General features: G+C 45.4%; 1 protein-coding gene across 1 annotated transcript; it reads left to right on the plus strand.

Annotated features, from left to right (window-relative positions):
* Positions 1 to 5883: 5883 nt before the first annotated feature.
* On the plus strand, positions 5884 to 16577 carry GPR37L1 (G protein-coupled receptor 37 like 1). The gene is made up of 2 exons (XM_028734661.2): positions 5884 to 7069; positions 15197 to 16577. Exons 1-2 carry the CDS (start codon positions 6290 to 6292, stop codon positions 16004 to 16006), a joined length of 1590 nt encoding a protein of 529 aa, XP_028590494.2. The 5' UTR covers positions 5884 to 6289; the 3' UTR covers positions 16007 to 16577.
* The last annotated feature ends 960 nt before the right edge of the window (positions 16578 to 17537 follow it).

A 17537-nucleotide genomic window follows, 5' to 3' on the forward strand; every position in this document is an offset into this window, starting at 1 on the left:
CCTTGGGAGCAGCATGTATATGTCCTTGGGTTCCATGAAAGAAGAAAGGAGGCATATAGAAATTTAGGGAAATAAATATATTATATGGCTGTCATTGCCACAATCAAGAAGGGACAGTGTCTGAAAAACTACAGATCTCATTTTCATAAACAGTCTGGATTACACCGCCTAACATTTTTGCTGCTTGTTTCTTCTGAAGGTTTATTTTAATGATTAAATGACCCAGAGAGATTTATCGTCTAGATAACGAAAGCTTAAGAGTTAAGCCAAAACTTCATGATATGTTTATTATGATGTCTGCATTTATCTATTCCATAGTTTCAATCAACAAATGGAACGAAGCCATTTGGATTTGTGCGTGCATACGTGTCTTTGTGTGTGTGCATGAAGGCCCTTCCTGATTTTTTTATGGCGAGCACAGGAATGGGAGATACGTTGTTTACAGAGCTTAAAGCAAAACCTCCGCCTGGTTCTCCGTTTGGTTCTCAAACTTAATCTGTTCCAGAAGTCCATTCCAAAACCTTAGACTAATCATATCACATGTTACAGATGGGTAGCCGTGTTGGTCTGCCATAGTCAAAACAAAAAAAATTCCTTCCAGTAGCACCTTAAAGACCAACTAAGTTAGTTCTTGGTATGAGCTTTCGTGTGCATGCACATTTCTTCAGATACTTCAGTGTATCTGAAGAAGTGTGCATGCACACGAAAGCTCATACCAAGAACTAACTTAGTTGGTCTTTAAGGTGCTACTGGAAGGAATTTTTTTTGTTTTGACATATCACATGTTTTACTGTAGCATTGCTTTGAGAACTCATGAGCAAATGGCTGTTAAGTAAACGGCCAATCACTTCAATCATGCCTGAGCTTTCATTTAGCTTTAGAGAAATGCATTTTTAATGCAACCCCTTTATGAAATAGATATTGTCTACAACAGCATAATTTCATTTTCCTTTTGTTTATCAGTCAACATTTTTTGTGTGTGTCCATCAGTGTCAGACTTCAAGACAGGTCAGCTGTTGGGTAATGAGACTGTCTGTCTCCCCTTGGACTTCTTGCTTTCTGCTGATTTCCAACAGAGGCTAGTAACTCACTCCAAAGGGTATTTAGGGGCACAAGGGACTGGGACATTCTGTTGTCTTAACATCTACAGAGCTGTGATCTTTGCACATCACCCAGCCCTGGGCTTTTCTGAAGGGCAGGGGAATGATGGGTGCATAAAATGCCTGTTACTGGCATATTGACGTTATGAAATGAAGTTCATTAACATTTATCGGCTGCATGGTTAATTTCCAGGAAAGTAGATTTATGGTAATAAAACTATTAAAATACACGAGATAACATTGTTATGAGTGCTGTTAACACGCTCCCTTTCTCAGTCTAAAAAGTTAATGAGCAGCCTTATTGAGACAGACTGGAAAGTCTTCACTTCCACCCTGACTCCTGTTCCTGTACAGTGGTACCTTGGTTCTCAAACTTAATCTGTTCCGGAAGTCCATTCCAAAACTAAAGCGTTCCACAACCAAGGCAAGCTTTCCCATAGAAAATAATGCAAAATGGATTAATCTGTTCCAGAGCTTTAAAACAACCCCTAAAATAGAATTCAACATGAATTTTACTATCTAATGAGACCATTTATCTATAAAATGAAAGCAATAATCAATGTACTGTACTATAAAATAAATAAGACAATATTGTAGATGATAAAAATTAAATTAATTTTTTTTCTTACCTGCATCATTGTTTTGATGGGGGGCTTTTATCCATTTCTGCACTCGCACAATCAATCAATCAATCAGTAGCTGAACTGGGTTCCACACAGTCACAAAAACAAATTAACCGAAAAAGCCTCAAAAACACAAAATAAATAGTAAAAACAAAAGTGCCAAATTCAGTGGTACCTTGGTTCTCAAACTTAATCCATTCCAGAAGTCCGTTTGACTTCCAAAATGTTCAAAAACCAAGGCTTCTGATTGGTGCAGGCGCCCCGGAAACAATAGCCGACAGCCACATCGGATGTTCGGCTTCTGAAAAATGTTTGAAGGCCGGAACACTTACTTCCGGGTTTCCGGCGTTTGGAAACCAAGGCGTTTGAGTACCAAGGTGTTTGAGAACCAAGGTAACACTGTATTGCCTTGGTTCGGTTAGATCGGGGCACATAAGTTCTGGCTCTGTGCTATGTTATTACTATTGTGTTTTAAGAACAGGTGAAACCATTTGAGGCACTCTGGTGTGTTTTTTACAAGACTCTCTGGATTTGGAAAACCCAGGGCAAAATGTCAGACTGGTGAAATCAAATGCCCAAACGCTTATTTTGTCTAAGCTTGGATTTGGGGGCTTTGCTCAGCCTTGAGATAATAAAGCAGCAGGTCCCTACTGCTTGGGCAGATCCTTAGCATACATCAGGGATGTCCAACTCCCAAGAGACTGCGGTCAGTATAGAAAAACTGGTCATGATCAACCCATTGTCGTTGGATGGATCAAAGTTGTTGAGCTGTTTTTTAGGGAGCCAATGAATGAATGAGACTGAATGAGCATTATACACAGAACATAATCAAAAGTTGATTATATAAAACACAGCTTAGGGCCTTGAGTCCACAGTCCAATAGTGGAACTTAATCTGATGGCCCACTTTTTTGCTAGGAAGCAAAAGTTGCTGGGCTTTTTTAGGAAACCAAAGTTGTTCAACTTTTCTTAGGAAGCCAGAGTGGTTGAGCTTTTTTTTTTTTTTAGGATGCAGTAGTTGTTGAGTTTTTTTATTCTATTTTTTAATTTTGGGGGAAGGAGAGACCAGAGATCGACCAGGATCTACCAGGAACACCCCGCGATCTACCAGTAGATCGTGATCTACCTGTTGGACGTGCCTGGCATACATTTAAAGTGTGTTCAATGGACATTTGAAGGAAATGACTTCACCCAAAGAATCCCAAGAATTGTATTTTTCTCCTGCAGACCTACAATTCCCCGTACCCTTAACAAACGATAGCTCCAAGAATTCTTTGGGGGAAGTCAGTGCTGGTCAGAGATCCAACCAGAGGGGAGTCAACCCAGAACGTAACCTTGAATGGTGCTCTGTACCTGGTGTGAGATGTAAGTGTTGAGTCAATTGGGGGCACCACTCAAGGTTACGTTCCGAGTTGACTCCACTCTGGTTGGGTCTATGACCAGGCATTTACAGTACTGTATCTAGGAATTTTATATGCCTGTTGTCTTTGTCCATGGAGTTTTCTTGGCAAGGATACTGGAGTGGCTTGCCGGTTCCTCCTCCAGGTGGATCACGTTTGGTCAAAACTCTCCACTATGACCTGTTCATCTTGTGTGCCCTGCTCGGCGTAGTTCATAGCTTCTCTGAGTTCTTCAAGCCCCTTCGCCACGGCAAGGCAGTGATCCATGAAGGGGACAAGAAGCTACAGTTTGAACTGGATATGGAACAACTGATTGGTTCAAAATTGGGAAAGGAGTACGACAAGGCTGTATTTTGTCTCCCTGCTTATTTAATTTATATGCAGAATACATCATGCGAAAGGCTGGGCTGGATGAATCCCAAGCTGGAATTAAGATTGCCGGAAGAAATATCAACAACCTCAGATATGCAGATGACACAACCTTGATGGCAGAAAGTGAGGAGGAATTAAAGAACCTTTTAATGAGGGTGAAAGAGGAGAGCGCAAAATATGGTCTGAAGCTCAACATCAAAAAAACGAAGATCATGGCCACTGGTCCCATCACCTCCTGGCAAATAGAAGGGGAAGAAATGGAGGCAGTGAGAGATTTTACTTTCTTGGGCTCCATGATCACTGCAGATGGTGACAGCAGCCACAAAATTAAAAGACGCCTCCTTCTTGGGAGAAGGGCAATGACAGGCCTAGACAGCATCTTGAGAAGTAGAGACGTCACCTTGCCAACAAAGGTCCGTATAGTTAAAGCCATGGTTTTCCCAGTAGTGATGTATGGAAGTGAGAGCTGGACCATCAAGAAGGCTGATCGCCGAAGAATTGATGCTTTTGAATTATGGTGCTGGAGAAGACTCTTGAGAGTCCCATGGACTGCAAGAAGATCAAACGCATCCATTCTTAAGGAAATCAGCCCTGAGTGCTCACTGGAAGGACAGATCGTGAAGCTGAGGCTCCAGTACTTTGGCCACCTCATGAGAAGAGAAGACTCCCTGGAGAAGACACTGATGCTGGGAAAGATGGAGGGCACAAGGAGAAGGGGGCGACAGAGGACGAGATGGTTGGATAGTGTTTTCGAGGTTACCAGCATGAGTCTGACCAAACTGCGGGAAGTAGTGGAGGACAGAGGTGCCTGGCGTGCTCTGGTCCATGGGGTCACGAAGAGTCGGACACGACTAAACGACTAAACAACAACAACAACAAATCTAGGAATTTTATCTCTTTGCCGTGACTGGAACTCGTAGGTAGCCAGTCTACGCCAATGTACAGTGGTACCTCGCAAGACGAATGCCTCGCAAGACGGCAAACTCACTAGACGAAAGGGTTTTTTGTTTTTTGAGCTGCTTCGCAAGACGATTTTCCCTACGGGCTTGCTTCGCAAGACGGAAACGTCTTGCAAGTTTGTTTCCTTTTTCTTAACACCGTTAATACAGTTGCAACTTGACTTCAAGGAGCAACTCATAGCACGCAGTGTGGTAGCCTTTTTTGAGGTTTCTGAAGACTTTGGTGATTTTTGAAGCTTTTCCAAAACTTTTCCGACACCGTGCTTCGCAAGACGAAAAAAATCGCAAGATGACAAAACTTGCAGAACGAATTAATTTCGTCTTGCGAGGCACCACTGTAGTTAAAGTCACCCATTACTATGACATTTTCTCTTTGGGGTGCTTGCTTGATTTTATTCCTTCAAATATACTCGGAGTCCTGCAGTGAGTTCATGCTCTTTAATGCAGCTTGTAAAACAGTGATTGCTCCCCCCCCCCGCAAACCTCAGGCCTTTATATACATTATTTACACAATGAGTCCCATCTGATTGGCTGATTAGCTTCCTCCTGGAGACTCATTGGTCTTCTCCTACAAGCCAATCAGTTGTTGCATTCTAGGATCCTACCTACTTACTGTTCTAGGATCCAAGCTTAGTACATAACACCCCTCATCTCAAGATCTACCTGAGCATTATGATCAGGAGGACGACAGCGCATCCCCAGCTCTAAATTACTCTAAGGGCCCGGTATCGCCATCCGCCATGATTTGTGAAGGAATCTTCACCCTTGAAGTTTTCTGGTTTGCTGGACTGAATGCCCTCTTTGACACACAGACAACACCATCTATAGTACGTCCTTCCTGTATAATTTATATGTAAAGAAAACCATGTCTCACTGGTTCTCTGCATTCCTCCAGGTTTCCATTATGTCCGCTGTATATCAATGCCACCCTCTAAGACCAAGCAGTCTAGTTCACCCATCTTGGCTCAGAGGCTTCTAGCATTAGCTTATAAACACTTGTATGCTCTCTCTCTCTTCAAGTGTCTTGCTCTTGCCTTTTGACTTGTGTTGCTTTTGGCCTTTCTGAATTGCTTTCCTGTGCCCTGTACTCACAATGCCTAGTTCTACGCTTTCCCCATTTAATTTTTCACCAGTTTTTTCATCTTCAACACAGAGGATTCATTCTGAATTGGACCCTCCCCAGCTCTTGTCGGCTTCCCTCCCTCCCCACAATCAGCTTAAAAGCTGCTCTGCCACCTTTTTCAAGTGCCAACAGAATCCTCTTTTAACATATACTAATGAATACATAGCCCTCTGAATTGTACTGTGACCTTTCTAGTTTGGCTCAAGGGGATTCACTCAGCAAGAGGTTTCTTATTTCTGATGTAAATCACCCTTGCTTCCCACAAGGCTCTACCACACAAACCCTCCAAGGTCTCTTACTGAGGCAGGTGGTTTCTTTCTGCTATTCTCCTCTCGCCGCCTCAAGCAATGCTGGGCTCTTTTCACAGCAGCCTTTAGCCATTGTGGTTTGGCCACCAGGGGGCCTACCGTTCAATAAAGGATGATTGGAGCGAATTACTGGGGGAAACGGTTTTTATTCTGGCCCAAGATCTGAGGGAATGCAGAACGGCAGTGAGGCTGGTCGAGGCAGACTGAAGACTTTCTCCGTCTTGGCTCAATCCGCGCTGAAGCATCGGGGTCGCCTCAACCTGCTCCCTGCCCTCTTAATACCCCGAGTCAAAGCGTGGGAATTTTCTCCCTCATTTTCTCCTAGTTTGCTGTGCCATCTCTGCTGGCTCTTTTTGTAAGTTGCCTTCTGTGTGCATCGTCCTCCCCATCTGTGCAGAAGGAAAGATGCCTTTGCCTTGGACAATGATGCTTTTGCTTCCTTTCCTGCAGCCTCTGGAGACCAGGGGGAAGGAAGGTGCTGCCCCGCTTCTTCAAGAGCCTTCGATATCCTCCAGGAGGGAGCAGAGGGCTGGAGAGGGTCATTTAACAAGGCACTTTGTCTCCCCAGAGGCGCTGCTGGAGATGCCTGGAAGACCGGGCAGGCTGAGATGGCCAGGGCCCCTTGGCAATCAGAGGGGGCAGCAGGTGTCGGAAGAGCAACTGAGGTGGAGAAGGACTCGCCGGGGAACCGAGGATGAAGATCCCAAGCCAGTTCAGCAGTACGTTCCGGGAGTAAAAGTGGAGTTTCCTCGGCCCGTGCTCCCTGGCAGCTTACGGCCCACCAAGGCCCTGGTGCCGTCCAGCACGTATCCCTCTGAGCAGCGCCAGCGGAGTCCGGCGGTCCACGGGGCCACAGAACCCCAGGACAATATGACTGTGGCATCAGGGAAGCGCCCTCAGATCCAAAACCCTCTGTACCCAGTGACCGAGAGCTCTTACAGCGCCTACGCTGTCATGTTCCTGTCCCTCATTGTCTTTGCCGTGGGCATCATTGGGAACCTCTCCGTGATGTGCATCGTCTGGCACAACTACTACATGAAAAGTGCCTGGAACTCCATCTTGGCCAGCCTTGCCTTCTGGGACTTCCTCATCCTCTTCTTCTGCCTGCCAGTGGTTATCTTCAATGAGATCACCAAGAAGAGGCTGCTGGGGAGCATCTCCTGCCGCGTGGTGCCTTTCATGGAGGTAAGAGATTCCACTGCGGTCCTCCCTGGTTTCTCATCAGCAATTTTGTGCGTCCTCTTTGGGGGGTAATGTTGGAGCGTGTGCCCAGCTATATATTGCGAGCTTGGACTTACACCCTCTACAGTGTAACTCAGTGCCTCCTATGCTATATATTCTAACCTCATATGAAAGGTTGGAGCAGGCATAGGCAGCCTCGGCCCTCCAGATGTTTTGGGACTACAATTCCCATCATCCCTGACCACTGGTCCTGTTAGCTAGGGATCATGGGAGTTGTAGTCCCAAAACATCTGGAGGGCTGAGGTTGCCCATGCCTTGGCTGGAGGCTACACCAGCCTTCTTCCCAACCAGGTAACAGGTGTGTCCCAGATCACTGAGATGCCTTTCAGAAAGTGGAGATAAGTATGCTTGTTGGATGAGGAAAGTATTACCACATATGGTATTTTTAAAGCCTGATTACCATGGGCATTCATCTGAACTGTGCTTAGGCCATTTGAAATTGGCTGAGGGTCTTGGTGGACCACTTCATTGTTTTTCTGCCTTTTGTAGCAATTGCCACTGTGCTAGATGCTCTCTGGTTTCTATTTGTATTTTATTGCTTCTTTTATGGCTTATAGTTATTTCACTGTATTACATTTTGAATTCCATAGAAGCAATAGCAATGCAATTAAAAATCAGTATGGCTATTTAATATGGACATGCCATGGACCACCTGAGTGAAGCTAGCTGACCACAGGTGGTCCGTGGAGCACAGTTTGAGAACTCCTTGCATAGTGATTTGTTGCTGCATTGTCTCCAGATACTCGGAGCTACAGAACAAACATGGGGAAGTTGTGCATTATTTGTCTAGAAGAAAACAATACAGGATGGAAATACAGCTAATTTACGGAGCAAGGTTTTAAATGCAAATACTTTTAAGTCCCCTCAGGAAGATAATGCCCCAATTAAAAATAATAAACATATCAAACAGTTGCACTGAATCCATTAACCAGCAGGGCTTCAGGCTGCTATAATGATCTAAGACAATTCAAAGAGCTGTATTCATACCATTGCAAAATTTTATTCACAACTTTTAAAGGTTCAGAGCAAGTTTTCTTGTTAAGGCAAGGACAGAGAAGGCAGAGCTGAAGTGGCTATTCTTGGAAAAATTCTCTCCCATTGGGGACAATGCATTCCTCTTTAGGGTACCACTGCCTTTAACAGTCATGTGACAGGGATACTACACCATGCTGCGAAAGGCTCTACTTGTTGAATTTCTACCTGTTGTGCCTGCTTTTAAAAGAACAGAAAGAGACAGTCGCAGCCCTAACTTTAAGACTTCATCCAGGTACTTATCACTGAGAGATATATGCAGCAGTGTCATAAGAACGTAAGAATAACCTCCTGGATCAGGCCAATGGCCCATCTAGTTCAACATCCTAATCTCACAGTGGCAGGAAACCCATTAGAAGTGTGCCACATTTCTAAATTGCATAGAAGTTCCCCTCTACTTGGGTTGTGAGGTGTATGCTTGTGCATGTGATGGCGCATGTTGATAATACTTCTGGTGTGTCTTAAGCTTTCACACCTGGGGATAACCTTATCTTTTTTATAGACTGGACAGTTAGTCTGAGGTACACAAAGGCTAAGAACCTCACACTTCAGGTCCCAGGGGAAATCTGTGGCAAAGGAAGGAACTGAACCAGGGATTCAGCTAGTATTTGAGGAGAGCCTAGACTTACCATTATGGGCATGTGGATCCTCTTTTGACATAACCAGCAGAGGAAGGAAGAGCAGCCAAGTGACAAATCCCTCTTCTACACAACTGTTAAAGGCACAATAACTGCCCTCTTTTTCATCTGCTCATGCTATCAACATATTTGCTTCTGCACATGAACCTCAAGCATCCGTGTGTGCAGGCAACTGCATCAGTCATGATAATGTATTAGTTTAGTGTTTCGGCATATCCAAAATACATTTTATTTTCAGCTGCATTGGTTTCTAAGGCAGTGAGGTGAGGGCAGATCCTGCACTCCTGTGTGTGCTCAAAACGTTGCACCTTTGAAAACAGGGAGGCTTACTTTTGAGTAAACATGGATAAGATTGCACTGCACACGTAACATTTGTGCGGAGTACCCTGCCCCCTTCCATGCCTTGCCAGAGTGTGCCTAAAAGACAGGTCTGAATAATCAACCGCTGTCAATCAATGAAGATGGTTGACAAATGCTCAGTATGGCGGATCTCTGTGAAACTCACTCTGCACTTAAAAGACATGAAAACTAGGCTGTCAGGTGGAAGGATGGCAAAGACATGGCTGGGTGGACCTGTACATTTACCATGTAATTCTACCATTAGAATATCGTTCCCTCTTCTGTCCCAAGGCACTTGGGCTTCAGAGGGTTCCCATCCAAGGAATGCAGCCTGATGTGGGGCCAGATTCACACAATCCTTTATCTCCAGTCAGATGTGGGAAAATAAATTAACATGGCCATGTGGTGGAGCAGTTGCCTGATTGTCCAGGATTCTTTGGGAGAAACCATGATGTTTGAACTGGCACAAAAGGGATGTGAGTTAGAGCCAACCAACGATCAGGATCTAAACTACTAGCTCATGTCAGCTTCATTCCGGTTTGGCCATAATGTCTTCTCCCAAAGAACATTGGGGATTATGGGGCCAAACTAGACATTAATTACATGCTTGGGATTGGCTACATCTTTCTTTCTGCCCCGATTTTCAAATATTATGTAGAATTTCAAAAATCAAGGCAAATAGCAGCTGGTGTAAAACTCAATTTCCAATGGGAAGACAGTGCAAAGAAAATGATTTTTTAATTTTAAAAATCCCACTCTCCGTATCAAGATATGGGGCTTTGAAGCTGCTTTTTGTAAATGAAGAGACATTGCTGGTCCCAAATGCAGGATGCCAAAACATGGTTAAAGTCATGCCTAGTTTGGCTGCTAAATTTGGTGAAGGTGCTAAGAATTCTCTGTTACTGATCCCTAGTCTCCCCATCAAATTACATTTCCCTGAGGCCCAAGCCTCACCCCCAGGAAAACAGGTGATCAATGACTGCTAGCCATGATGGCTATATGCTACCTCCAAGATCAAAGGCAAAATGCCTCTGAATGCCAGTTGCTGGGGAACAACAGTGGGAAATAAGAATGCGATTGTGCTCACGACCTGCATGTCAGCTTCCCATAGGCATCTGGTTGGCCCCTGTGGGAAGCAGGACATTGGACTGGATCAGCCTTTGGTCTGATCCAGCAGGGCTTTTCTTACAACAGAACCATCAAGACCATTGTGTCAGCTCACGGCCAGGCTGCATTAAAGTTCATTCGACCCACAATTGGCCCTGTGAATTTGTGTGGCTGGCTTTGTCTCATATAGGGCAAAGCACATAGGAAAGCTCCGGCCGAAGCTGGAGTGTTCTCATTTGCAATGAATTGGAACTGCCCAGGTTTATGGTAGTGCTCTTGCACACATTTCAATCATTTCAACAGGGTTTGTACCAGGAAATATCCCAATAGCTCATGCCTAGGACTGAGAAGACAGGTGATTTATTGAAAGCAGGTGATTTATTGAAAGCCAGCTCCCTCGGCCTATAGAGCGAGATGAGCACGCAACCCCAGAGTCATCCACGACTGGACCTAACAGTCAGGGGTATCTTTACCTTTACCTTAGTGTTATGCAATAAGCAAAGTGTTGGAACCTGGAACTGGGTGATGCATGTTTAAATTCCAACTGCAACAGAAATGAAATTTTGTTCAGATTAAAGTCTTTGCGATTTCTTACAACCCAATTGTTTACTTTCTGAATGATGAATGTTTACAAATGTGGGGCTAGGCTGGTAAGTGGGGGAGACCAATGGGACCATGTGTCGGTGGTCCTAAAAGTGCTGCACCATCTGCCAATGAGCTACTGGGCCAATTCAAGGGGTTAGTACTAGCATGGGACCCAAGTACCTAAGAGAGTGCCTTCCCCAATACCAGTCATCTTGGTCCTTATGATCAGCAGGTGAGGACTTGGAGGTGATGCTGCCGCTGGAGGCTGTCCAGTTCTCATTGACCCATAATGGGGTCTTTACAGTAGTGGTTCCCCATTTGTGGAACCACCTTCCCTAGTGAAGTGAACCTGTCTCTTGTCCTGCATTATTGACTTTTCAGGATAAATTCAGCATTTGGTAGCTGAAAGACAATGTTTCTGGCAACCCTGAGATCACTGGTTGAGAAAATGTTTTAAAATTGCTTTTGGGATGTTTTGAACTATTTAGTCCCCCCCCCCCAAAAAAAATAATGTTTTAACATTGCTGTGTCTACCACCCTGGGCTCCTTCTGGAGTAAAGACGGGATATAAACAAAATGAATAAATAAAAAATGATGACAATGATGTTCAGACTTGACCATTGGCATGTAGGTTAGTTTTTATATAATATATACAAGTTCCTTCTTCTCTCCTGTCCTTCCTTGCGAGAGAACGTGCCACACAGGCTGCTTACTCTGTAGCTTCTCTGGTCGGTTCCTAACGTGAAGCAAGATGAGAGCGATGCAGGTGGTGGAACATCTGTGAATGATTCAGTGCTTCACTATGGGAACAGCTCCATGCATGGGTGAGGCAAGGAAGACAATGCAGCCTTGGTATTGTTTGGCAGGATCACAGGCAGTAATAGGAAAATAGGGAAATGCAGTCACGGGTCAAGGACTTATTCATGCAGTCCACACATCCCAACATTGCCAGAGGCCACTTCTGCTTGCTCTGGAGAAATATTTGCCAACATCTGAAAGTCCAAAACAGGCTGACGGTGCTTGCAGACATTTACTACCCTCCATCCTAGAAGCTGCATACCCAGTGCCACTCTGAAAGGAAAGCAGCTGAAACCAGGACAGGATTCTTAGCAACTGCAGTCATTCAGAAAAAGAAAAATCCTGTTAAATGCTAGAATGTTAACATGCTTGAAACTGCTGACTATGAAAGCAGCAAAGTACATATTCCTTATTCCGCTCTGTTTGTCAGTCTTAAGTAGTTTGCAAATTGCCTTTTAATAAAACTTGCAGAGCAGTTGTGCCTTTGGAAGACATTCTGGTTTAACCCAGCAGCTCAGCTTTTGCAAAAGTTACCCCGTGCCTTTGAGTTTCCCTCTCAGAACAAATGTCAAGCACACGGCAGCTAGCATTTGTCTGGCTGCCTCTTCTCTACCTCAAAGCATCTCAGAGAGCAGAAGAGTTGTGGCAGGAAAGACGATGCTGAACTCATCTTTCACCTTCCACCTTCTCCCAAAAATCCCCATGCAAGCTACTCCTCCCCTCCCAAGTTTTCTACCTTAAAAGCCCTTTTAAGGCTTTGTTTATATGCACATTTATTTGGGAATAAGAGCCTCGAACAAATGCAGTGGAATAACCAGATAACTGTTTTTCCTGGGACTGTAGTACCACTCCATATTGCAGATGGAGGGTGGCATGTTTGAATGATTCTTCAGTTGGTTTTAAAAAAAAACCTATGTCAAGAAAAAGATTATGCGCTGTGGTTTGGTGAGGTGCAGAGATCTGCGATGAGGCTTCACCTGGTGATTGCAAGGTCCAAGATGGGCCTTATTGGGGAGGAATTCTTTTAGCTACATGGGTCCTAAGCCATTTAAGGATTTGATTTCTAGTACTAACACCATGAACTTGGCCTGGTAGCTCACAGGCAGGCTATGCAGCGTGTTTAGGCCTGGTGACACATGGTCCCATTGAAGGCAGAGCGGGGATGCACAGCATCACATGCATACAGAGTGACTGCTTGGAGAAGCAAAATGAAACACTTGGGCTGGGCCTACAATGTTCAAGGCAGCCCCTTGCTCCAGTCTCCCACCAGTTTCCTGGAGAGAAACAAGGGCATTGTCAGCATCGTGTGTGGGGTGTGTGTGTGTGTATCTTTAGATTAGGAGGGAACCTGTGGGTACCCATTCTCATGTCTTTAAAAAGCACCGTGAGAAGCAGCCCTCAGAAGCGCATGCTGTGGCCTGGAAGCGTTCTGTTGTGTACCGGTTTGGCTGCACTTAAAAGGAGACGGAGGGTTTCTGAGGATTTCTTCCCAATTTCCGATGCTTCCTGCACTCAATGAATGTCCCTTGTTCCCCTCAGAAGTGAGCGGGTGCCTGCAATTAGGGCCCTGGAGCTCTTGCACAGTCTATGAACAACTGTTCAAATGGGGCGTTGTGTTTCCTGAGCCCAAGGAAAGCAAAGCGTTTGTAATGGAGAGGGCAGCGTGAGGGGGAGGGCAGCCCCGGCTGCTATTTATTCATGCTCTTCATTGTCTTTCAAACCCACCCAGAGTTTGGCATTTTCTCCTCCACGCTTTGCCCTCTTCCCTTTTGGCAGAGGGGGATGTTTTCCTGGGCTTCTGAATGCAGCGGAAATTAGCTGGGACTGTCTGGGGACACCAACAAACTTATTTGAACTCGCTTATCCCTCTGAGAGCGGATGCGTTTAGGTAGTAAGAACCAGAAGGGGAGCAGGGTTGGGAGGGGATTTCAATGACCAGCACTGATTTTGTCAAGAGCTTGCTAGTGGCCTGGGAAGGATTCACAAGGAGGTCTCTCCCACCCAAGCCGGACGCTTTTGCTTTTAGTTGCTAATTGCAATCTGTAAATATATGAAAAGGTGCAGCAAAATTCTGTGAAGAGTCCCAAGGAGGTAGAATGGATTGTACCACTTCTGGGTGTTCCCCAACATAATAATTTCCTTGCAGTTAGAAGTGTAGTGCATCATAGAGAAAAAGTTCTGGTCCCAACCCTTCGCCTGTCATGCTGGCTTTCTGTTTGCATGAAATGATTAAGATGGGCAGCATTTGGGATCTCTCCACCTGTAGGCTGATGTGATACAGTCCATTGTAGCCCCTGTCTTCTGCTGCATGAGTAGAGCCTGCCCGAGTCTGGTTTCCTGCGGAGGGATAGCTAGTAAATAAGAAGTGCAGCTATACCACAGTCTCTAGCTATACCACAGATGTATGTTTCAACTGATACACACACACACACACACACACACACACACACACCACAATGAGCCCCCTGACTTCCTACCGTGCATCCCTATGCTGTCACCAACTGATATAAAAATATAGGCAAAAATTGTAAAGGTATAAAATACAAACACTGAGGTATAAGGAACCAAAAAAGGGTGGTAAGGGGGAACAATGAATAAGAGAATGTTGCTTAGCTGAGCCTTTGAGCATTTTTATTTCAGATACAGCTTTTGGAGAGTCCACCAGATTGCTTTACCAGATATTGACTGTACAAATTTACACTAGTGTTAAAGCAGAATAGCAGCCATTAGCATCTTAGGCTGAAAAGGGGGTGGGTATAAGTAGGCTGTCAGCCTTTCTATCAGAGCTGATCCCCTCAGTTGCCTTGATATATGTGCCTCAAGTTTACAAAGCAAGGGGGGGTCATTCTGATAATAGGGCTCATTTAGCACTCTGAATTTGCTTGTTTTCAATCCTTCGGGCTTCCAAAGGTTACTGTCTCTCTTTGCTTAGGCCTACATTGGAGTAACCTTTTCCAAAGCATCTTTCACCTATAATCCATTATGTCTTTCCACACACTTTTCGCCTTAACCAAGAACAGTGCTTTTGGGAACATATAAAAAGCTGTTGGGAATTTGGGTGACCTTACTTGGTTTTACAAAAGGCATGTATATAAAAATAGCATGGTATATAAAAATATAAAAATAGCATGGTATAAATTGGGGTCTGCATCAATCCTTATACAGTAGGCCCATTTCTTGTACAGTGGTACCTCAGGTTACATACGCTTCAGGTTACAGACTCTGCTAACCCAGAAATAGTGCTTCAGGTTAAGAACTTTGCTTCAGGATGAGAACAGAAATCTTGCTCCAGTGGCACGGCAGCAGCAAGGGGCCCCATTAGCTAAAGTGGTGCTTCAGGTTAAGAACAGTTTCAGGTTAAGTAGGGACCTCCAGAACGAATTAAGTACTTAACCCAAGGTACCCCACTGTACTCAGAAAGAGGCTTTTTGCACTCAAAAGAAATAGAGAAACTGATTTTGCAGCTCATCCATTGATGCCAACATCCCCTTCTCTCTTTAAAGCAAACTGCCCCTTTCGGTCAGTTCACTTACCCTGAACAACAGTCTGTCTCTGTTCTTTGTGATCCTAGGTGTCTTCATTGGGCGTAACCACCTTCAGTCTCTGCGCTCTGGGCATTGACAGATTCCATGCGGCCACCAGTCCGCAAGCCAAGCTGCGACCCATTGAGCACTGCCATTCCATCATTGCCAAGCTGGCTGTCATCTGGGTGGGTTCCATGACTCTTTCCGTCCCAGAGATCCTCCTCTGGCAGCTGGCGCAAGACACCTCACCAGTCTCCGGCGTCGTGACTGACTACTGCACCATGAAGCCTTCCCAGGACCTGCCAGAATCTATTTACTCTCTGGTCCTGACTTACCAGAACGCCAGGATGTGGTGGTACTTCGGATGCTACTTCTGCCTGCCCATCCTCTTCACTGTCAGCTGCCAACTGGTCACTAGAAGAGTCAGCAGCCCAGACAAGACCGACTGCCGTGGCAGTAAGCACGGGCAGTGCGAGAGCCAACTCAACTGCACCGTGATCGGCCTGACAGTGATCTATGGTCTCTGCACAATTCCAGAGAACGTCAGCAATATCGTTGTGGCTTACCTATCTCCTGACATGGCCAAGCAAACCCTGGACCTGCTAAGTCTCGTCAACCAGTTCTTCTTGTTCTTCAAGTGCTCGGTGACTCCGGTGCTGCTGCTGTGCCTCTGCAAGCCGCTGGGCCAGGCTTTCATGGACTGCTGCTGCTGCTGCTGCGACGAGTGTGGTCAGGAAGCTGCCTCCAGCGACGGCGGCTCCGACGGCAAGCTGAAAACCGAGATGTCTTCTTCCATCTTCTTTGACAAGCCCCGGGAATCGCCTACCCCTGTGGGGGCGGTTGGCACGCCATGCTAAGCTCAATCAGCTAAGCTGGGAGCATTAGCAGTTCTTCCACCAGCTTCTTCCCAAGACCAAAAGTTGTTTTTCTCTTTAGTTATCAGTTGGCGAAGCGGCTGGACGGTGGAAATGGAGCAGGGCTTGTTCCAACACCAGCTCCGACCAGAGTGACTTAGTTATGAGGCCTCAACAGGCAGCTCTCTCTCCTCTGCTGAACTATTACCTAGGGTGTGAGTGCCCCCAAATCACAGGCACGAGCAGAGAAGGCTGCTGCCATGAAGGAGGGGGGTGCTGAGGAAAGCTCCGCCTGCAGCCCCTCAAGGACTGAAGAGACCCCAAGTGTCTTAGAGAGGACAATAGTACAAATTAACCCATCTTGCCGTCGTGCAGGATCTCACTGTCCCCTTCTCTGCTCCAGGCCCAGAGACAGCCTCCTATACAAAATAAGCACTACCCTAGCCTCAATAAACCAATACTCTAGATAGTGAAACATGTTTCCTGAGATGACATTTTTAAAAACAAAAGATGTGCTGTAGAGCTGCTAATTGTTGTGTGTCTTCTAAAATGAATATACCCATTTAGTGCCTTACCAGATTTCCTCCCTGACCAAGAAAGCACATAAATTTTCTCAAGGAACAGCATAGGTTTCCAGGAAGGTATATATACTTTTTTTAATGTGATAAGGCAAAGCACTGGAAAGGTATTCTGATTTATCACAAGTCTCCAGGTGAGTACTGCTCACTGAACTTTGATGCTCCTAACTAAGCTTATATTTGCACTCATGGTGGTGCCTGCGTGGTTTTTGTCAGCACAGCCTCCCAGGAGGAAAGAGTTCAACTCTTTCCCTGCACACCATGGTCCAGATCATAACCAGGATGCCAACAGGTGCTGTCAATGGTTTTATAAGTATTCACATAACTACATGTGACACATAAGGTGTGATTCACTCTGTGTATTTCCTATTTGTGAGCCAAACATCACAAGTTTGCCTCCTTCGGTGAGGTCAAGCAGAGAACGTAAGGGCTCACCAAACCCATCCTGAAGATCAGGAATCCTGCTCCTTAATCCCCACTGAGTTTTTTAAACCCGAGTTTAAGGATATTTATTGTCTCCCTTGTGGAAACATACACTCCTGTATTTAGGCATTTCTCCAGTATCTAAAGTATTTTGCTGCCATGGACTTTGCAATGCCCTCCAAAAGGAAGCAAGTCTCTCGCATTAACGCACACAGACAGGCTCAGATTCCTGTGCGCATGCTGGTGACAGCCTCCCTTGGCAACAACGTTCATCGGGGCACAATGAGCTCTCTCTGCTGGGTTCAAGCAGCACCTGTGGCTGCATACTTTGAAGAGGGGGAAGCAATGGCTTGCCCACAAAGCCAGAATACAGCCCTTCATGAAACCCGCATAGTCATAGACAGAGAAAAGTCAAATACTGTAGGCATCTATGCAGACCTTGAGCCAGGAAAATCCATCTCTTTATCCCAGGGCTCTGGGTCTCCCTTTAAATCCTGAGTAAGGAAGTCTCTACCTTCATGCCATCAATGAAA

This window comes from Podarcis muralis, chromosome 5 (assembly GCF_964188315.1).
Source record: "Podarcis muralis chromosome 5, rPodMur119.hap1.1, whole genome shotgun sequence".
NCBI lineage: Eukaryota > Metazoa > Chordata > Lepidosauria > Squamata > Lacertidae > Podarcis > Podarcis muralis.

Coding starts and splice junctions, on each gene's coding strand:
- GPR37L1 (XM_028734661.2), top strand. CDS start 6,290: ATGCCTTTGCCTTGGACAATGATGCTTTTGCTTCCTTTCCTGCAGCCT. Junction 7,070..15,196: donor GCGTGGTGCCTTTCATGGAG/GTAAGAGATTCC, acceptor TTGTGATCCTAG/GTGTCTTCATTGGGCGTAAC.